At 44.4% G+C, this 21,991-nt stretch overlaps 2 protein-coding genes across 6 annotated transcripts; one reads left to right on the forward strand and one right to left on the reverse strand.

Moving 5' to 3' along the window:
* Window positions 1-553: 553 nt before the first annotated feature.
* Window positions 554-6,158, reverse strand: LOC306712996 (suppressor of cytokine signaling 3-like). Of its 3 annotated transcripts, none has more exons than XM_079182500.1 (3): window positions 5,996-6,158; window positions 1,394-1,739; window positions 554-1,284 (listed from the first exon to the last, which is right to left on the reverse strand). In XM_079182500.1, the coding sequence occupies exons 2-3, from the start codon at window positions 1,520-1,522 to the stop codon at window positions 730-732; spliced, it is 684 nt and encodes a 227-aa protein (XP_079038626.1). In that variant the 5' UTR covers window positions 1,523-1,739; window positions 5,996-6,158; the 3' UTR covers window positions 554-729. The 3 variants fall into 3 exon arrangements, with proteins under 3 accessions (XP_079038626.1, XP_079038628.1, XP_079038627.1); XM_079182502.1 differs by lacking the exon at window positions 5,996-6,158 and adding an exon at window positions 3,367-3,453; XM_079182501.1 differs by lacking the exon at window positions 5,996-6,158 and adding an exon at window positions 2,565-2,737.
* On the forward strand, window positions 3,700-21,870 carry pgs1 (phosphatidylglycerophosphate synthase 1). Of its 3 annotated transcripts, none has more exons than XM_079182498.1 (11): window positions 3,700-4,978; window positions 8,581-8,791; window positions 10,853-10,939; window positions 13,277-13,376; window positions 13,463-13,652; window positions 14,165-14,343; window positions 15,482-15,669; window positions 16,825-17,116; window positions 18,029-18,177; window positions 18,267-18,398; window positions 18,486-18,971. In XM_079182498.1, the coding sequence occupies exons 1-10, from the start codon at window positions 4,863-4,865 to the stop codon at window positions 18,384-18,386; spliced, it is 1,632 nt and encodes a 543-aa protein (XP_079038624.1). In that variant the 5' UTR covers window positions 3,700-4,862; the 3' UTR covers window positions 18,387-18,398; window positions 18,486-18,971. The 3 variants fall into 3 exon arrangements, with proteins under 3 accessions (XP_079038624.1, XP_079038623.1, XP_079038625.1); XM_079182497.1 differs by lacking the exon at window positions 18,486-18,971 and adding an exon at window positions 21,444-21,870 and having other exon boundaries at window positions 3,701-4,978; XM_079182499.1 differs by lacking the exon at window positions 18,486-18,971 and adding an exon at window positions 21,444-21,870 and having other exon boundaries at window positions 3,703-4,978; window positions 10,853-10,930.
* The last annotated feature ends 121 nt before the right edge of the window (window positions 21,871-21,991 follow it).

Genomic DNA, 21,991 nt, shown 5'->3' on the forward strand with positions numbered 1-21,991 from the left:
CTTTCTCTCCCCCCTCTCTCCCCCCCCCCCCCCCCCCTCTATGAGGCAACATTTGCGGGAAGCAGCAATGGAAATGTGTGCGCTACCACAACACATACAAACACACACACACACACTCAGACAAATAAATACTGTATGTTCTCTGCTTTGCCCCCCCCCCCCCTGTTAACTCCTCTTCATTCACCCCCTCTGAACCTTCCGGTTCTTTGTGGTCTTTCTTTCAGTCCGCTGATCCAAAGTGTTGTAAATGTCAGGCTGAGAGAGGAGAGGGTTTCTTCTTAAGCACAATAAAACCCACGGGGATCACTGGTGGTGCATCGATCACGGCGTCGCTGTCGTCGTTAATATCGACCAATCGGGTTAGTCTTCTACGAGGCTCTGCTCTGCGTCTGAGTCAGTCATAGGAAACATTGACCTTTGACCTCTGGCTTCACTTGCCACTCACATTAGTGGTCAGTTTTTTTTTGTTTTTGCAAAAGGCAGGACGTACGAGGTAATCGTTGGGTTACCGAAATCACGCTCCCCGCCCCCCCCGGACCCCCCAGGAGACTGTAGGTAGATGGTGTCCGCCAGCGTTGAAGCAGATTTGGGACACGATGAGAAACTGACCTCACATTGGCTATCTGAGGCTAACTCTGGTTAGCATCTGACGGCGCCCCTATTCACGTATTGCGCCGAGAACTCCGGGCCTCCTGGTCCACGTGGTGGAACTTCTAAAGTTCCCGTCAGTCATATAGGAGCGTCGTACTCCTCCAGGAAGTCTCTAAGTGTGTGCGGGAGCTCCTCCGCCGCTCGCTCCGACCCCCCCAGATTGTTCAGGGTCCTCCTGCACATGTGCTGCAGGGAGGAGAGAGAACTTGAGAGGGGCCGCCGCAGTTCCAAGGGAATCTTCTCTCCGCTGGTGTGGATCAGATACACGCTGCACCCCGTCTCCTCCGCCTCTCTTGAGTTACCCCCACACGCCCCATCTCTGCCCCTTCCAGCATCCGGCCCTTTCCCCATGTAGTGCGCTATGAGCTTCAGCACGCAATCAAACTGCTGGGGCTCTTGGGTGTTTTGGGGGTCCGGCTGTAAGAAGAAGCCGCCTCCCTCGCTGTGGATGCGCAGGTTCTTGGTCCCTCGGGCCGTCTGGACGGAGAGGGTGAAGAAGTGGTGGTGGTCCGAGGAGTCGCGGATCAGGAAGGTGCCGGGCGGTTCAGAGCGCAGCAGGGCGCTGGCTTCCCGGCCCCCCACAGCCCCCCAGTAAAACCCACTCTCCTGCAGCTTACGCAACGCACGCATCACCTGAAATGAGTAGGGGGGGGAAAAACGGCCATTATTATGTGTCATCAGCCCATTTTTAGACTTCAATCATGCAAAAAGATATGTCTCTAAAGACTCAGGTGTGACTTACCTGCTGGTAGTGTGCATGCGAGCTGAAGGGCTTGTAGTGATGCAGGGTAGAGTTTGACCCCTGAACCCTGCCCTCCGGAGGGATCACGCCGCTCATGGCGAGGGGGTTGCGTCCGCTGAAGGCTACCATGGCGCCATGGCCCCCTGCCTCTGCCCGCTGGTCGAGAGGCAGGGGGCCCAGAACAGGAGCGCAGAGGCAGACAGGTGGAAAGGAGTTTGGGGCGGAGGGAGAGGAAAGAGAGGGGGAATGGGGTGAGGGTGGCTGGGTCACACACCGGGTCCAGGGCCCCGGGGCAGAGGAGTCTGATGCATCCAGAGAGGGGCTGGGAGAGAGCACCTAAACACAGCTGGAGACAGAGAGCACAGATGATCCACCTATATGAAGACTGATGCACACATTCAGCCTGCAGTCTCCTCTGGAACTCCATTCATGCAGCGTGGACATAAATAAACGACCACTGTGCCACACTAGAGCTCTCAGTTTAGCCTCATGAAATGCAGTTAAGACCATTCTGACAAAATGCATAAGGCGAGACTGGGCAGGCAGGTTATATTTAGTTTAAATGAATCCTCGCTTACTCGCGCTGAGCCTGCTGCTGCTGCTGCTTCTGCACCGTGCAGCCAGACAGCAACTGGATCCTGATTGCTTTCAATTGTCTTCGATCGGGCGTACCGCAACAAGGGATTTCAGAAACGGGGTCACCGTGAAAGAGTCCGGCGCGCTTTATTCACCCCCACTTTTCACTGAATAACTCTTTATTCCCTACTCGGCCGCGCAACAGAGGCCCCCATTCTCCGGTTTCACTGTGACTAAAAGAGAAAAAAAGAAGTGTCCCGTCTGGTCCGGTTTGCTCTGAGAATTGAAGACGGCTGCACCGGACAGTGCGGGACTGAGGGAAGCAGGAGGCGCCATAACGGTTCAGAACCGCTACAGAGCCCGCTGGTATGGAAGTCGGTCTACTACTCACAATATTGCGAAACAACCCCAAAAATGACACTTCCATGCTCCTCGGCTGCACTGCACCAAGAGCCCCAAGCAGCCAATAGCCGCAGCTGTGCTTAAAACCCGCATTATAACCCGTGTCTTCTCTGTCATTGTGTCTGCTTGGATGATGCACAACGAGCCGCTTTGGATGTCTTTCCATGTCTATTTCTTCTTCTTTTAAACTTACCTTGCGGATATGTTCAGCCCCGCACCGCAGCCGCTCTTCGCCAAAAGAAAAGATATGCAAACTACCCGAGAGTAGTGCTAAATGAATTATTAACTCAGGCATTAAAATCCAAAAAAAAAAAAAACTATCCAAAAAGAAGTGTGGGTTCCTTTCCTAAGCGGAGGAATGTGGTGTCGGTGATATCTGAAGGCGAGACCGTGTGCGTAAAGGTTACTGGAGGTTGTTTCGGAATAAAGCCTGTGCGAGTGGTAAGGCTCCGCCTCCCGGTGCTCGGACTCTCTTCCAGGAATCACGCTCGTGCACGCAGAGAACACATGCACGTGCCCGCGCTCGTTCTTGGCAGATTGCCAATAAATTATCAGCGTGACCTTTTCGCCGGGCAGTTTCCTGGTACTGATGGGTTCCCTCCTGCACGAGGTGAACAAGTTGAGAACTAGGTTTCATTATTATATATGAATGTTACAGACTTGATATAGAGTCTAAATGTCGGGCAACATGAATAAGTCCACATAAACTATGTTGTAACGAGAAACGAGACACTATTATACTGCTATTATAGGCTGCTGTTATATTGCTTTATATACTGTTGGTAGTTTATTCTAAGAGTAAAAAGCTAAATATCAAATCTCAAAATTGTACTTTTCCCGCAAGTATTTGCTCAATAATGTATTCGTTCTTGTACTTTTAGATGTCATATTCTTGATTAAATTATTTTATACATTTTAAATAGTCAATTAATTTCCTTTAGTGCTGCTGTAAAGTGATGATTTCTCCCAGTGAGGATCAATAAATAGAGACTTACCTTAACACCAGGCAGACGCAAAATCCTTTCATGTTTCTTTGTTCACAACATGACTGATGATTAACATTCATGTGAGCTACAAGCCGGTTAGCGTTTAAATGATGTCCCTCAGGCTCTCGTGTTGTGTCAGGAAGCAACTGACTTACTGTCAGTGCTCTTGAGCAACAACCGGCTATACTGCTGACCTGAATTACTGGCAAAAAAACGTACTTAGTTACAAATATGAAGGTATTATCTGAAAATGCACTGAAGGTATCAAAAGTAAATGTACTCATTGTGCAGAATTATCTGTCAGTGTTGTATTGTCATCTATTGTATTGTTTGATTATTGTTACTGGAACATTGACATGTAAGCAGTATTGTTCTGGTCTGGTGAGAGATTATTAAGTGGTTATACTATTGGGTAGTTTAATAAACTGTACACAACAAATACCTTAAAATGTTTTTTTTTTATTTTAGCTGTCAAACAGAGTACATGTTGTACAGTACAAAGTACAATATTTCCCTCTGAAATGTAGTAGGTGGAAGTAAGATAATGGGAACACTCAAGGCATAAGTACCTCTTAATTTCATTTTTTACTCATTACGTTTCCAGGTAAACAAAGATTACGACTATGTTGCTCATACTTTCTGAATGTGGGCATCAATAAAGAACTTTAAAACTATAATAACACCATTAATCACAGCAATTTATGCTCACCCCCATGCTACTAACTCCTATAATAGCCTACAAATATGTAATGACAGTGTGATAATGAGCATCGACTGGATTTAAAGCCATTGTATGCTATAAGGAGGGCTGGTTCTTGGAAAAAACACCTTCGAACTCTGCATGAGCACAAAGCTGGGTTCACAGCTTGAGGTCACACCTTTAAAAGTTAATATGAATGACAAAGATCAAGTGGTGTTACCAGAAATGCATTGGAAGCAATGAACGCATAAATCAGAGCTTTCTCAAATGTTTTTCACTGTGAAGCATCATTTTGAAAGCATGGTATGGCATCGCTTCTTTCCCATATACACAACCATTATGATAAAAGACAAAGAAAAAACACACTTAATAATATATAAAAAATAAAACAAGATAAAGGAAAACAATAACAATATGAATACACATAATCACAATCAAAATGATGATAATATTAATAATACGTATTATTTTGATGGTTATTATGATGGTTATTATCATATTCGATAACAATATTAATCTATTTTTATTTTTAGGTTAACTTCAGGATAAAGTTGACGATCAAAACATTTCCCTGAAGTTTAAATGTAGTTCACAGGTTGACCACTAGATGGCATTTAAACTGTCTCAAAAACCCCAAACAGACATAAATAACAAGTTATATTATTTTCTGGGGTTTACTTTACTTCACTTGTTGTTGTAAACCATAATAAACCATAATAAATAACACGCAGCTCGGTGCCCATCCGTGTCTGTTAACTTGTTCGTTGTGTCAATAAAGTTTATTCAAAGTCTCTCTGCTGCAACAATGGCGGCTCCCATGACCTGGAGGAGGCTGGTGTACTCCGTGTACTCACCGGCCATCACCGGGGTTTTCACCCGAATATCTGACCGGATTTTCCGCGCACGGGACAGACGAGGAGGGTAAGAGACACGGCCCACCCAAGGAGACACAGACACGAAGATAAACACGAGGTTTTTCACCCGATCACGAAGAGACAAGAGATGCTTTGCTAATGTTGTTACTGCTAATGCGTCAGATCTCTGACTTGTGATGCTCTATTTTGATCTATCAAGTTCTATCAACTTATTTAGGGTGAAACATATAATAATTTAAAGTCAGATTTATCTCATTTCCACTCGGTAATAAGCCTCCAAGCAGAAGGCAACTTTCAGGGACAGTAGGTGTTTCCACAACTGAAGGTTGAGGGTTCGTACATGCTGTTCTGTTTTCTGTGTGTTATGTAACTTTGTGACATTTTACCACAGCTGACATCTGCAGCGGTGGAAGAAGTACTGCGATCGTTTACTCAAGTAGAAGTAGTAATACTCAGTTATAAGCAGAAGTCCTGCACTCAAAGTTTTACAGAAGTATTTGGCATCAAAATATACTTAAAGTGCCAAAAGTAGAAATACTCATCATGCAGAATGGTCCATTTCAAAGTAATATATATAGTAAAACATTTTTTTATGTTATTATCTGGTATAAGTAACTATTTACTGAAGTTATCAAATCAAACTTTAAATTCAATTTGCCTTTTTTTATGTAAGAATCTTAATTTGTAAAGTAGCAACACATCCCTCTGAGATGTAGTGAAATAGAAAACAGCACATAATGAAGTACAAGTACACAAGTACAGTACTTAGTTTAAAGTTAGGATTTTATTGTCATATACATGAAATTTGACTTCTGCAAACCATCCCTAGCTTATTGGGAGTTATGGGTTCAGTGTCTTGCTCAGGGACACTTCTGCATAGGACACGCAGCAGTCAAGGGTCGAACCGCCGACCTCTACCCATTGAACCACGGCCGTTATTAGCCAGAAGGGACTCTTTTCAAATGGACAGACGCATGAGATCACAGCACACGCTTTGAAATGTCTGAGCAGATTCAATCAATCAATCAATCGTACTGTCTTAGGCATCAATGATTCCACTTGCCTTATTCTCGCAGCGCCTGGTGTGAATATCCTTCAGGCTGCGTGTTCAGCCGATCGACCGCGCATCTTGCAGAGCCTGTTGGGTCTTGTTCGGTGCCGTTTTCCCCCGTCGGAGCGCTTTCGATTGTTCAGTAGCATCTCTGCCTTCGCTTCCTCACCTTTCTCACCGTGCGACGCTCGGGTCATGCCCTCGGCGATGTGATCGTTCCATTCAAGTGTGCCAGCATGTTAAAAAACCACCAGGAAACAGAAGCAGCCGAATGGAATCCAGCCATCAATCATTTTATTATATCACACCTGTGGCATTTACTTGGGAGGACAGTTTGCCACATTGTTATTTAATTAGCGTGAGCTGCAGTTTCCTGGTTTGTGTCTCTGTTACCGAAAAGGAAGTAGTTTGGGCATTATGATAATACGTCATCTACATATATTTATTAACTTTATCTCATACTACAATCCTGCAGCATTCCCTCCATTATTTAACCGTCGGAAATAGTATGATGTTATCAGTACAGTAGTGAAGTGCGCGACACAAGATGGCATCCGTAGACACCGCATGTTGATACTGAGTGTGCAAGAACTCCAATCTTATTAATTAAGGATTCTTCCAACTTGTGGCATCAGTTTTGGGGAGAACCCTTTCCTGTTTAGACATGACAATTCCCAGAAGAGATGGAGCTGTTGTAGCAGCAGTTTAATGCTCATGGTTTGGGATTTAGGCCCGGTGTAATGTTTGGATGTCCACGTACCTTTTTTTGCCATTTAGAATGCATGCTCAGAATACAGAGTTTCATCACTATATTAAAAATACCTATATCTGTTGACACAAATGGGGGTTGAATCTATTGAAGGACGCAAAGAGATTTTCGGGGGAATTTTTGTAATTATGGGGAAGACCGACAAACGGACATCGTTGTTTCCTGTCGCATATGCTTCAAATCAAGAGGGATGTGGTGCGGTCGCATATTAAAGTAAACAGCTCCTCTATTCATTGCAGCAACACGCAAACGTCTGGCATTATTAATTTAGCGTCTAATCTCATTACATTTAAAGAGTTAACTTCATCTCAGTTTCATGAAATCGCTGTTCTTCGAAGTGCGCTACACCTTGATTGAGGAGACAGAGCGTTGATTCTTGAGGATTAGTTTTATGGAGGCTTTTATTTCACTGTAGTGTCACTGAGGTAATAGTTGATTTTATATTGTTCTGCTCAGTCCAGAAATACATCAAAACAACCACATAATATCAAAGTGTGTCTTATCTGCTGTCACACTCTTCTTATCTTTTACCACTTACAGTAAACTGTAAAAGCTTTGGGGTCAGCTGGGCGATCCATTATGTTACTTACATAGTCACCAAGCTCAACGTGCTCCTTTTAGATAACGTTTGTAATGTTCACCGCTGTAAAAAGAAAAGGCTGCATGGACACGAAGACGATCTCTGACGTGCTACAGTTGCTTTATGGCTCTTTGAGTGTGTGTGTGTGTTCCTGAATGATCGGACTTTAATCCCAAACAACGGGGAAATCCCCTCCCTGTGTTTGTAGAAGTTCTACCTCAGCAAAGTGGCTTTGGAAAGAAGCCCCGAGCTGTGTTTTTTTTGTTTTTATGCATGTTTTGTTTCCTCCGACGTCTTGTGGGTATAATCCAAACGTAAACTGTGTGTGTGTGTGTGCGTGTGTTCGTAATGAATCTGAAGGACTTCAGTAGACTTCTGACGATCAGCATCTGAGGTTCACGGTCGTGTTTGAGAATCAAACTCCACCCTGTCCTCATGTAATGTAGCTGCATTGTCAGAGCAGACAGACTGTAAGGTCGGAGACAAAGGGGATGTGGTGTTGAGGTGAAGTATGGTACACTGAAGAAGGAAATCCAGTCACACTGTTAAATCTTCTCATGGATCTGTGTCCTTAAAGATTAAAACAGTTTGAATGAGCCCTTGTTTGAATGCGCCTAAAAATACCAACTGACGTTTGTCAGGTGTCAGACTGCAGAGCTACCGGTCCGGTTATGTGTCCGGATCTGGTTCACTTAGACACCTTTGTCACCGGGTTTCCCACAGGTTGACAAATATGATATAGGATCCTTTTCAAGCACAGAGGTATTGTGGGACGTCTGACACTTGAGAGTCCGCGGACGTCGGCACAAAAAAAAAGACGATACCCAGAAAACTATTGTTTTCTTCTGATAAATGATACAACTGACCCGTTTCGTCTGACATCGTCTCCTCACGCAAACGTCTCACGTTCCACTGATGAGATCTGCCGTTTCTCATGAATGGTGTTTTATTTTGGACATTTTTCAATCAACCGACACTCTTTAAAAGGGCATAAACTTGACCGCTACTACCTATGGCTGAACTCAAAACCTCCAAATGTTGTGTGATTATGATCGAAAGCTCCAGAGCAGCATAATACAAGACAAACCTCTCCACATATCTAAAACTAAACTGTTTGTTTTTGATTACAGTTTGTAACCCTTCACCCAAATAACTAAAGTAATCACGACAATTGTTCTGATGTCTTGTTATGGACTAAAAATGCAGGTTTTTAGGCGGAACCGACACACAAACGTTTGTTTCCTGCAGGTCCTCGGTGCTGCTGCTGGCCCCCCTGCTGGCTGAGGCCGACCCGGTCCCCCGACATGTCTCCAGGCCCGCCGGGTCAGCCGGGGCTCAGGGCACAGACGGCCTCTGCGGACACTTCCAATGGATGGCGGAGCACGTACCCGCCTTCCGTGTGCCGGGCACCCACATCCACATCCTCACCTCGCCCGACCAGTTCTACCAGACTATGAAGGTCGGTGTCACAGTGTAAATAAACTGCAAAGGAATGATTAGAAAAAGGGACGGCCGACACCTGCAGATATGTTCCGTGTCGTCTCGTAAAGTAACGCACGAGGCCTGAGAAAGTGCCTGAGAAAGTGCCTGAGGTATTCGAGGAAGCATTTCTTTGAGTTGGCAGAGAAGCACGCTGCAGCAGCCAGGAAATTGTTCTGCTCTATCGTGCGCTTCATAATGATGGAGCAGCTGATCTGTGCTTTATATAACTAAATGTAAAAGCCCGAGGACTTTACTCAAAAGATGGCCAACCACAAATCTTTTTTTTTTTTTACCAGTTAAAACATTCATAAAAATGTGCCAGCGTGCACATTTCACCTAATGTATGAATCATTCAAATTAGAGCGAGAGAGAAGCAAATGTACATTTTGAATTAAAACCCTCCGGAGTTACAAACTGGATCGTTATTTTTTTATTTCCTTACGTGGTCCCACACCTGCTGTGTGTCACCACATTGGAATCCTTTTATGTTTCCTCTTAACTTTAGCCTATTCAGCCACTCCGGGAACAAAGAAACAGGAATCTGCAACAGTTTACACGCTGCTGCAGCAGTTTCCCTCAAACAAGCACATTGTTTAACAGTTGTATTACATACAAGAAATGTGCTCTCGATGCTAATTATGGAAGTATTTCTCACCCAATTGTTGTGATCTTTTTTTGACCCGTGAGATATATATATATATATATATATATATATATATATATATATATATATATATATATATATATATATATTTAATGAGGTCTTAAAATACAACATGTCACACCTTTAGTGCTCCTGTGAGTCATGTTGGGATTCTCGAAAACATAAAGCTAGAGCACAAGTCATCATTCCCTGAAAACCACGCCCACAATATGAAACAATGGGCAGAAAAAAAAGCATGAAAATAATTATTTTAGCAACTGTTGACTAGCTAACGTTAGCTAGCTTTTATAAAATGTCTCCGTCCTCACGAGAACGCTAAAAACGTCTCCAAACCGTCGCCTTCATCGGCGTCAAATACCAGAGAAGGAGATTCTGAGCATGCTCCATGAGCTGAACGTCCTTTGGCCGTGTTAACAAACAGTAGATTTAGTGACGGAATAGCAATTTATTTATTTATTTTTACAAAGTTGATATTTGATGCTGTGGCGAAAACGAAGAGGAAGTGGATTTGCTACTTAGCGTCACGTTATAAGGCGATGAAAGCCCAAAAACATCGATTGGGAGTCTTCTTATGCACAATATTCAGACATCTCGGCGGCCTTTTTAGGAAAAGTATCCTGCCAAGGAAGACTCCTGAGAATGTGGGCGAATTGGGAAAATGACGTCATCGTTTTCCCAAACGCCCCGGATAAAAGTACGCCCAGTTTCTGAAAATCTACATCTCAGAAGACGTTTTCAAAAATATCTGTTTTCCAGCGCTTTCATTATGAGGGTTTGCTGCTATTTTCTTGTTCTTATATCCGTGAAAGCTGAATGTGTTTTAGTTTTGGTGACTTGACAAGAAATCTAAAGACATTGCTTTGGGCTTTTAAACATGGCGATGCGCTTCTTTCCCTACATTCTATCATTTTATAGAAGAAACAACGAATCAAGAAAATAATCAACTTAACAATTGTTTGTTGCACAAACGATGTCCTGGGTTCTCTTGATGATTCACAGACCTGCTCGTTAACAATCAGAACTACCTTCTATTGAAGTTATCCCAATAAGTGCATTATCCAGAGAAACCAGGACGTTATTTCTCTCCTGTTGAATCCTCAGTCCTCTTGATTACCTCAGACTTTCCTTTGCCCGTCCTACACACAACCACAGAAATAACTGCCAAAAATATGTCATTCATTTTTTCTATTTGCAGATTGATGACTGGGGAAATCTGGTTAGACAGCGTGCGCATGTGACTAACAGAAAATGTATCTGTTATTATTTCTTGGTGTCGAGTATTTATGACCAGATTCCTGACGCACGCACACACACACGCACACGCACACGCACATCCATCGTTGTGTTTGTTTGTGTGTTTGTTTTTCCCTTCAGGCGCGGATCAGAACAGCGAAGAGGCGAGTGGTGATGGCCTCGCTGTATCTAGGAACAGGTCAGCTGGAGCAGGAGCTGGTGAGGAAAGTGCGAGAGATTCATTGTTAGAGCAGTTTTTTTTTTTTTTTATGTCTTTTTAGTTTTGGGGCAGGTGAGAACACTGACAAACACAAGCGTGTGCCAAATAAGTGGTTGGTTTGCCAGAAAATGTGAGTCAGAGTCGCTTCCAAGAGAACCGCAGCTTTCTTCAGAATGAAAATGTACTCCAGGTCCGCTACAGGGAATGACCCCAAAATGCAAGGGTTTATGGGTATAAGGAGACCAGTGTTGGCATGTGATATCCTGCTGTTCTTCATGCTTGGAAGGCCTAGCATAATAACATTAAACCAGAACGAACCACAGTCTGGACTCACATTCAGCTGTTTTTCATTTGTTGTTTTTTTTTTACTGGTTTGGAGCAGCGGGGAGGGTGAATCACAGAACACGGGCAAGTCAGACATGTTAAATTACAGTTAAAAGCATTTGAATCAACTCTGTCACCTCACAGGATGATGGATTACTAGAAACGTTGAGTCAAGGAACAGTGAGTCCGTGTTATTTGGCGAGCTCGGGTCCGCTTGTAATAGGACACAATGACCTGAACTCAGGATATGAGCGTGGTCTGTGGTTAAAAGAAATGAAAGAAATCTCGGTTCCCAGACTCGGCTCAAAAGCTTCTCGACGGACACCGACTCTCTCACACCTGTGCGGCGTGTTGACTTAAGCGCAGGTGCAGGCAGCGAGAATAATCTAAAGTTCCAAAGAAAAGCATGTTCAGCACTCCATATGCAAAGTGGAGAGCACCGCTCCTCCATATGGGAAAAACAGGTTGCTGTAAAGCCTCTCTGTGGCTCCTGGAGGAGCTGTGTGGTGTCTGAGGAGTTTCTATTCTTGTAGAGAGCTTGATAAGAAGTATATTTAAAACAAAACTTCGCCAATATAAAATAAATCGTACAAAGTATGTGTCTGAATGTGGAACGGTGGTTCGTGGGTTAAATCTGGGGTGTCAAACTCAAGTTTCAGAGGAGCCGCTGACCATTTAGTTCTCTCCTAGAGGGCTGTTTGAGCACTCGGTAGTTAAACAATGATTTATAATATAACTAAATATTTTCACTCTGCTGCTTGAGATTGTATTCCCGGAGAACGTCGGCTTTTTCCTTTTACAGATGAAACGTGATACAGTCCCATTAAACATTTAAATAATAATTAAATGTCCACCTTTCCTCTATCTGACCTCCAGGTCAATGTTTCCTGTCTGAAGTGAATCAGATTGCTGTTGGCCGATAACTAAAATGTTCGTGCTCAAGTTTGTTTTAAATGCAATAGTGCGTATGTGGTGAGTTTGAGCAGATTGTACATTTGCATAGTAACTAAATGCTGCTCCTTACAGCTCCAACTCATCAACACTTTTCTCTCCAGAGCCGAGCTGGAAGTGTAGGTGGTGCACACGTCCCCCAAAGAGCTCTCTACTGGAAAGAAGAGACGTTTTACCGGCATGCAAACAGGCACTCTGGAGGGACGTGTAACGAATGCATTTGGGCACCAGATGCACAATTAAGCTGAAGTAAAGAGAGAAAAAAAAAGACTGGTGACACTAGTGGTGCCCTCTGAAGAGCAGCCATTGTCTCTTCCTGCACAGAGGAGTTAGTCATGCTTTTCCCACGCTCGGTTAACGGATAATAACACGCTGCTCCTGTGTCCTGCAGCTTCATCTTCGATTCACAAATAAACGTGCAGTACAAAGTGTAAACGACGGAGGGACGCCGAGCTCAGAGCTGTGCTCGGAAAGAGAAGTCGGACTGGTTTACAGGCTGAAGCCAGCTTTTATTAACTCTTATATCAGTCCAGTGCATGTTATTTTAAGTTAAAAAAAACACCCAACTCCAAGACTGCAAAGCACAGGAGTAACAACAAATGGCACCTGCTGACGACAAAAAGGATACAAACCTCAGTTTGTGATTTGCAGAACAATGACTTGGAGTGAGAAGTGAAAACCTGACTTCAGGAAACCGTGTTTGTTACTGTAAAATGTCCTCGAGAGAAGTTTTCTGCTGCAGTGAAACGAGCTGAGCGGCTTGATGCTGTAGCCCAAATTCCCAAATTCAGAGAAAATGAAATGGGTATGGCTGCGTCTAATGCCTGTGGTTATAATAATATATATATTGTTTTCCTGATGAATCGTTGAGTTTACAAAATGACGTCCAACCAACAGTCTAAAACTCAAAAGATATTAAATTTACAATCGTATGAAACCAAGAAAAGCAGTAAATCCTCACGTTCGAGAAGCTGCAGGCCAATCACTTGCTTGAGGTCTAGAGGAAGCTACGATATCTGGTTCTGCTGCACGTGTTTGATGTTTTGTCCTCTGCTGTCTTTGTCTTCAAGGTGGACTGCATGGAAGAAGCTCTACGACGCTCGCAGGAGAACAGTGACGGCCCCGATCTGAAAGTCTCCATACTGCTGGACTACACTCGCGGCTCACGAGGTCGTTTCCATTTTAAGATCTCTTGTTGTCTCATCGAGCGCCGCCCGCGCTCATCGTCCTGATGTTCGGCCATGTTTCTCGTGCAGGACAGACCAACTCGAGGACCATGCTGCTGCCGCTGTTGCAGCGCTTCGTCTCTCAGATGAGGGTGTCTCTGTACCACACTCCGGACCTGAGGGGGCTGCTGCGGCTGCTGGTCCCCCAGCGCTTCAACGAGACCATCGGAGTCCAGCACATCAAGGTCTACCTGTTCGACGACAGCTTGATCATCAGCGGGTACGTCGGCTCCCGGTTTGTTTGTTTGTTCGAGTTTCTGTGTACCTGATGATAGAGAGTAGAACAGTAAACACGTAAGCTGTGTTGACCAAACCTTTTCCAATCTGTTTTTGGAAAAATGCTTTACTTTTCACACTTTTTCGTCCTGTTGGGAAAGTTTCCCTGAGACACAGAGTCCTCATCCATGAAGCTTTTCTCTTGTAGGAGTGAAACGTTACAACAAATAAAACCATTAAAGCAGAACGTTAATCTCACTTAAGATCAGCTCGTCGATGAGTCACACACTCTGATGATTCTCAGTTCGTCTTTCGTGGCTCCTCTTCGTCTGTGTCGGAGTTAAATTTCCCGGCTCCCTGACGGATGGTTCAGCCTGTGTATATGTTTTTAGCATCGAAGACATTGGGAGATGCTTTGGACGTCGTTTTCACTCGTCACAAAGTCCTCAGCGGCAAGAAAACACAAAAAAAAATCTCTCTCTCTCTCTCTCTCTCTCTCTCTCTCTCATTGTCCAGGGCCAACCTGAGCGACTCATACTTCACCAACAGACAGGACCGCTACGTGCTGCTGGACAACTGCAGCGAGGTCGCCGACTTCTTCTCCGACCTGGTGGAAGCCGTGGGAGACGTTTCCCTGCAGCTGCAGCCTGACAACTCCGTCACCATGCTGGAGGGCATGGTGCACCCGTACAATGGTAGACACCAAACGCGCGTGTGTGTGTGTGTGTGTGTGTGTGTGTGTGCGCGTGTGTGTGTGTGTGTGTGTGTGTGTGTGTGTGTACACAGACACATGTTCACCCTCCGACGTGTTTTGACACAGTTTGACACTTCATGCTCGGTTATGGTGGCAGCGGCCCAGTTTTTCTGCAGGAGGAGCCGATGGATTTCACTAATGGAGCTTGAAAGCTTAGACAGGCGACTAGATGATGGTCAGTGTGTGTGTGTGTGTGTGTGTGTGTGTGTGTGTGTGTGTGTGTGTGTGTGTGTGTGTGTGTGTGTGTGTGTGTGTGTGTGTGTGTGTGTGTGTGTGTGTGTGTGTGTGTGTGTGTGTGTGTGTGTGTGTGTGTGAGAGAAAGATGATGAGAGCTCTTGCGGTTGGCTAGTCATGCAGCCGGATGTGAAAATGTCAGGATTTTCTCTACACACACACACACACACACACACACACACACACACACACACACACACACACACACACACACACACTCTGGTGCTGTGTGTCCGTAACAGGAGCGCAGACTGCCAGGATCTTAGTTTGTGGGATGAATGACATCATGTCTGCAGGACTGGACCGCCGTGGTAACGAACACCAGGAATAGAGTTGTGATGTCACAGTGTTGCTGGAAGACGACATGGAGTGGGAACTGACGCACACACTCCCACACACACACACACACACACTGGTGGAATTCTACTGTAAAACGTTAACAACTGATGATATACAATGAGGTGTCCCGACGTACAAAAATAACAGACGAGTTGCTCTTCAGTTACTTGCAGTTTAAAGGGTCGAAGTTGAAAATATTCTAGTTTCATGCTAATGAGGGCAAAATGCTCTTCTAGAAGGCTTCGCTTTCTGTCTGAACACAACCTTTGAACTGATGGCCATTTGTCGGCCAATCAGAGACAAGCGTGTTCCAGAGTAACGGCTCTTTAGCTGAGGTCGTATTTTCCTCCCCATCAACATCCTCCTCTCTGCTTCATGCTCGTAAATGACCGTAAATTCTCTCAAACGCACTCCCGTCCCCGATCACTGTGACCCAGAGATCAGTCTGACCCGCCTCCCACTTTGTGTGCGCTCATGTTTTTTTTTTGTGTCTCCGTGTCAACCAGGCAACAGGCAGGACTTCTCGGCGGCGGCGAGGAAGCGGATCATGGAGGTGGTGAACACGGCCCACGTGAGGCAGCAGCTGCTCAACGGGTCGGAGGACTCGGAGGGGGAGGGGGAGGAGGACACCTGGGTGTTCCCTCTGGTCCAGATGAAGCCTCTGGGGATACAGGTGGACGAGCAGGTCACACAGGTGAGGCTCCACACCTGACATCGTGACGTTTGAACCCCAAAATATACACAAAAAATGTATTTAAAACTAATATAAAGACTTTGGCCCTGCTGTTAAATAATTCATGTTTTTATCTGCTAGTGTCTTCAGTGCTTGGAAGTTGACCTTTTGTTCATTTTTCTTAGTAACAAGTCATAAATGTAATTAGATGGAGGTTCTTTATTGTCATTATGGGATGTTTTGACCATGGGATTAATAAATACATGACTAGTAGATAACCATGTTACTGATAAACCATGAATACATATTTGAACATTTATTCTGGGTTTATTAGTCACATATTCTGGGAATGAAGACTATAAAGTGATGATGCAACAATTCAATGCAACAGCTCATTCAGTGGTTCCATGAATCAACAATGTTTCATTTAACAAAGTTTCACAAAGGGAGGACTTGTTGGATTTATTTCAATACATTGTTCATCTTTCGTTGCTTTTGTTTGAGTGGTGATGTGGCTCTTGTGCAGGTTTATTTCTAGTCGTGCACGTAGAAGACTTGTCTGCCTTTCTTAAAAGAAGCGGAGCCGTTTAAAAGTGTGTCCTTGTACACCCAAAAGTAGTTTCCTTCTGCGTCAACAAGCTGTAAACAATAAACAAGGTTTTATAGAATCGGCTGCAGAAAATATTTCAGTATGAATAAGAAAACGAGCTGCTGTTTATTCACCAGAGTGGTTTCATTACACATCTCATTTCTGTCTGGACACACTGATGATTCAACTTTGACCTTTTTTTTTAATGACAAAAAATAAATAATTATGAATCTAAGAAGCCAAAAATAATGAGCTACGGCTGCACAATAAACACAACTTCTCTAACAGACATAAATGTACTCATATTTTTGGATTTATGTAATTAAACTGAAACAATGAGAGTAAACCAAACTAGATAAAATAATCGCATGTGAGGAAGTAAATTATAATTAGCATTATGTTATGATATCATTAAGATAAAGGTGACATCCTGATTAGATTTGAGCTCTTTAATGAGCCTTATGTAAACCGCAGTAATAACACTCCTAACCAGCACTTTAATAGCTTCCAAACAGGTTTTATTTTTTCACCGTTACAGGAAATAGAAACTCGTCTTTCTTCACTCTCCGTTTGTCATTAAACTCCAGCGCCTGCTGACAGACGCCGGTCCGGACTCCACTGTGTTCCTAACGTCGGGTTACTTCAACCTGACGCGGGCGTACATGCGGCTGGTGCTCGGGGCCGGGGCCAGCTACCGCATCCTCACCGCCTCCCCCGAGGTCAACGGCTTCTTCGGCGCCAAGGGCATCGCCGGAGCGATCCCGGCGGCTTACACCCACATCGCCAGACAGTTTTACAACCAGGTGCGCCGGCTGGGCCAGCAGGAGAGAGTTCACCTGCACGAGTACCACAGATCACAGTGGACCTTCCACGCCAAAGGTGAGATGAAACAACCGCACACACACACCTGTCTGTTTCCCACTAGGGCTGCAGCGAACGACCACATTCTTGAAAACAAACCTAACGGCAAGATGTTGTAAAGAGACAGAAACGGCCGACGGCTAACACTGTGTGGAGAATGTGTGAATGGAAGCAGGGATCGGTATTCTGGGAAGATATCTGTATTTGTAGCATTTTCCCGAACTCAAGACCTCGTAACATTTCGGGCAACAATGCGGGCACGGCTGTGTTGAGAGTGAAAGTGGAAACATTGCAGGTAAAGTGTTAAGTCCGTCTGATGAAAGACGCTTTCAAGCCGTTACGTCAGTGCTTTCATGGGGGATTAGATTTGTCTCTCAAACCTTTGATAAATTAAGATCATAAGCTCCGGACAACCACTGCTCTTCGCCCACAATGTTCCTTAAAATAATAAAACATGTCTTCTTCCTTGCCCCGTCTTCTTCTTCTTCTGTTGAGTGATATAATGGTTAGCGTCCATAATTGTTGCGTTACCGCCATCAGCTGGACTGTCTCTTTCCCCGTCTATTCCTGCATCGCCGTGTGTGAGAAAAGTCTCTAGCGGTGCCAGTAATTTACCGGCATCTGTGCATAAAAGAGGCTTAAGCCAGGGCTCAGCATCCAGACTAGTGTAGTTCGCCTCGGTGGAAATAATAAAACGCATTACTCTGCTGTTCTTCTTGTGGTTGCAGAGGTATGTAGCGTGAGAGAAGATGGCTTGTACAGTCATTTTGTCCCAGCCCCGGGACAAGGATGTACACTCACTCTCTCTCATACTTTGAGGTTTTGGATAGACGCTGGGGATTTCTGCATGTGCTTCCTCTTAGTTGTGGTCTGGGCCTTACAGAAATCCCTCCTCGCTGGCTCACTCCTCTTTCCTCCTCCTTTTTACAGGTCTGTGGTATTACCTCCAGGGGCAGGATCGGCCTTGCCTCACTCTAATTGGCTCCCCTAATTTCGGTTACCGCTCGGTTCACCGTGACCTGGAGGCCCAGATAGCCATCGTTACGGAGAACGAGGAGCTGCAGAGCCATCTGCAGGAGGTGAGTTAACCGCAGCCAGAAAGCCTGATGGATGACGGTGTGACTCTGAGCCGATTACACACCTGTGTGTTACACTGTGTGCCTCTCAGGAGCAGGAGATCCTGTACGAGCGGTCCAGCGAGGTGTCCGGCTCTACGTTTGAGCGGCCGGACCGCCACGTCAGGCTGTGGGTGAAGCTGGTCACTCCCCTCATCAAGAACTTCTTCTAAGACGACCACAAGGTGATCACACGCTCACTTGTTTCAGATCAGACCGTTTTTTTTTTTTAAAGCTGCACTAATCAACAATTTTATATCAACGACCCACAGAGAAGCATCGCCCGACTCTGCAGCTCCATGAAACGTTCGAGCGGTCTTTCAGCTCTCTGTTGTTTCTTCTTTACAGCCACAACTTTACTGTTTTGGTTCGTTCTCACCGCTCGCGTCAACCTTGTTTCCACACGCAGCTGTTTTCAGTGGAAAAAGACGTAAAACCCACTGTACACCTCCTGCAGACACACACAGTTAGCATCTAGCTGGTGAACATACTGGAGTATTTTAAGTTAATCCCGCCCCCCACCAAGTTGCCAAAAACATAATTATAGCTGCTTCAAACAAACCTCAAGATCAGCCAAACATTAAAACAGAAAGTAAAACTTGACAATGATCACCTAAAGTGATTACACACCGACTTACTGCTGCAACAGGTAGTCGGTATACAGTAGCAAAAAATGGAAATACTCAAGTATAATTTTGAGGTACTTGTGTGAATGTGGTTTCCTCTACTGGGTTCAGAGTTATCCATTAAGAATAACACCCAAGTTGTAATAAACTAGATTTTTCCTTCATGCATTGTTCGTCAGTTTTTTGCCTAGTGGATAAAATACAGCCCTGAACATACTGTGCAGAAGCGCACGCACACACACACGCACGCACACACACACACACACACACACACACACACACACACACACACACACACACACACACACACACACACACACACACACACACACACACACACACACACACACACACACACACACACACACACACACACACACACACACACACACACACACACACACACACACGGTAAAACAGGCTGTGGCTTCTGAGAAATGCCTGCAGTCATTGTGGCGAGTCCCAAATCGCAGATCCCGTCCTCGTCTTCCCAGCAGCCCAAATCACCAAAAGGTGGAGCGGAGACAGCGAGTCGGCTGATTCGCCGTCCCGTCAAGCAGTGAGTCAGCGCCGTGTTATGGTGAAGATCTGACGGTGTGGTCTGTGTTACCCTGAGTCCTGTCGGGACTTGGCTGAGGGGAAGTCGGAGGGCTCGCCGACCCTGACACAGAGTCAACATTGTAAAGGGTTGAGATGTTGAAACTGCAGGGAGACGTGAACAGGGACGATACGTTATTTAATTTCATAAACTCAAGAGGCAAAAGGAAACATGTCAAGATCACAGCAGAAGATTGAGGGTTTTTTTTTTTTAGTTGGTTTCTGAGAACAGGAAGTGTCACATGCTGGATTATTACAGTAAATGGGTGGTGTCCTAACGCTACCTGGATAAAGACACGGGGGGGGGGGGGAACAAATACTCGAGTGATCTGCTGCCAGAAAGTAACGATCATAACAGATCATCTTTCAGAACACCTATTGTTGTAAAAGTGTTGGGAGGACATGGAAGTGGATGATGCAAACACAGAGAGGTTTGGCCTGGGAGCGTCCTTGTGACCCTCAGGCTAAAAAAAATCCTGTTGAACTGCAAAACATGTTTAGATGACGACAGAAAAAAGGTCCCTTTAGGGTGAAATGATACAAAGACGGTGCCTTTCAAACACAAACGGCGTCACCTCATCACGTAGAAGCACAGGGATTTTTCTTTTAAAGCTCAATTTAATTTCTGAATATTCTTCATTGTCATCCTACTTGGCACCAGAGTATATCTACTACTTCAAATGATTTCAAAGTTTTGTACGGTGGCCCTGAGAGGTCAACTCATTGCAAATTTAGTAAACATCATTCCCCCAATTTGACAACACATGCACAGCATTTAGACAACTATTACTAGTCTAATGTAAATCCAGTCCACGGACAAAATGTGAGACACAGCACCCCTTTCTGATCTTGAGTTAATGAGCTAAATAAACTTAAATCTATTTATAACTCTTTAGAAAGCTCAGGAACCAGTGGGATTTGTGGCTGAAAGCCACGAAAAAGGTAGAAAAGTCACAAAGTATTCAGAGCAGCTGTTGAAGTACATACTGAGTTTTCTGTTTCTAAACTTTGAGAAAGCACATTTGAAAGGTGATTATGTTTTTTCTGTGATTTCTATTGTATTATAATCTTTAACATCCTGTAGAACTTTAATGTCCAGAGGAATGAGCTCAGATGCTAATTGTAAGTGAAGCAGCGTTTGCTCCCGATCCAAAACCTTTAACAGCTTTAACCCGTCATTGTTCACCTTAAAAACACATCAGGTCAGAGCCTTAGCAGCAGGTTTGTTACTTTTTGTTCATTTAGTAGGTGAAATATAGATTAAAAAGGTTTCATTAGAAGTAAGTACAGCAACCACTGTTCCTGGTCAGGCTTTTAAATTAGAAAGGAAATAATTTAACACAATAAACAAAGTTTTTTTTTATGTGCTGTGTTTTATTTTGTCTGATAATTTCATTAATTCCTATATTTTTGATCACTCTTTTGGTTACATTTATGGGAAACAAATAAAATAACCAGTGACTGACTGAGGGTTGTCTTTTAGGTTTGAAGAGCAGACGGTTTACTCGTCCGTGTGTCTTTGTCATCGTTGTTTACTGCTTATCTCGTTTTGTATTCCTGACAAAGGAAAAAACAAAACGCCCTCCAACAATAGCTTTGCCGGTTAATAGGATAAAAAAAAACTCCGTGCTTATCGGCAGCACAGGCGGTCTATTGTTAGAAACTCCAACAAACAGGTTGGAGTCTCTCCAGAAATGTTGAACAGTCTCTTCTGAGGGCCCGTAGGGTTCAGATGCAGCTGATGTTGAACCCGTGTCTGGATGGAGCTGCCCGCCCTCTAGTGGTGAAGCTGCTGTTTCCCACTGTGCTCTCACACATTGAACTAACCCTCCACACCCATTTGACAGAGTTCAGCACACACTGTTGGAGACATGTTGTTGAATACATTAGGATCAGCAGTGATATAGTTATGGTGTTGTGACTGATAAAAAGTCATAGTAAAGGTAACAAAAACAAAGTTGTAAAAACAAAATACTTAAAGTGTTTATCCGTTCGTGTTTTGAGCAGGAGGAAGGAGTCTTTGGTTTTCTTCGGAGTTGGAGGTCAGAGGTCGGGGGATACTTCACCACCGGCATGCTGGGAGTCTCCAGCCTCTCCTCGGCTTCAACCCTCCTTGTGTCCAGGAAGTGTCTTTCTCTCACTCACACACACACACATACACACACAAACAAACACAAGAGAGGATAGGATGTTTGTTTAACTCTAGTTTACCTGTTCAAATTTCAAAAACTACTACTGCACAGACATCTCTAAGTACATGCTGCCTGTATGCGATAGTAATAGAAGCTGTGGTGAAGAATCTCAGTCCCTTGATGAGCCTTAATATGTTTGAGAGTTTACAGCATTAATCAGAGCTAACCTGTACAGTCTATTATCTTTGTATATTAAAGGATGTGGAGAGTTTTTACGACGACGTCAAATGTGTGAACCTTTGTTTGGCGCAGTGGCTGATTTTTACCCTCAATCATCGTCCCGATATATGAAGACAAGGCTTTATTTTAAAAAGGTTAAAAGGAGAACACAACCATTGATACAAGTTCCACCAAAGGCAGCAG

Source organism: Pholis gunnellus, assembly GCF_910591455.1.
Source record: "Pholis gunnellus genome assembly, chromosome: 21".
Taxonomy (NCBI): domain Eukaryota; kingdom Metazoa; phylum Chordata; class Actinopteri; order Perciformes; family Pholidae; genus Pholis; species Pholis gunnellus.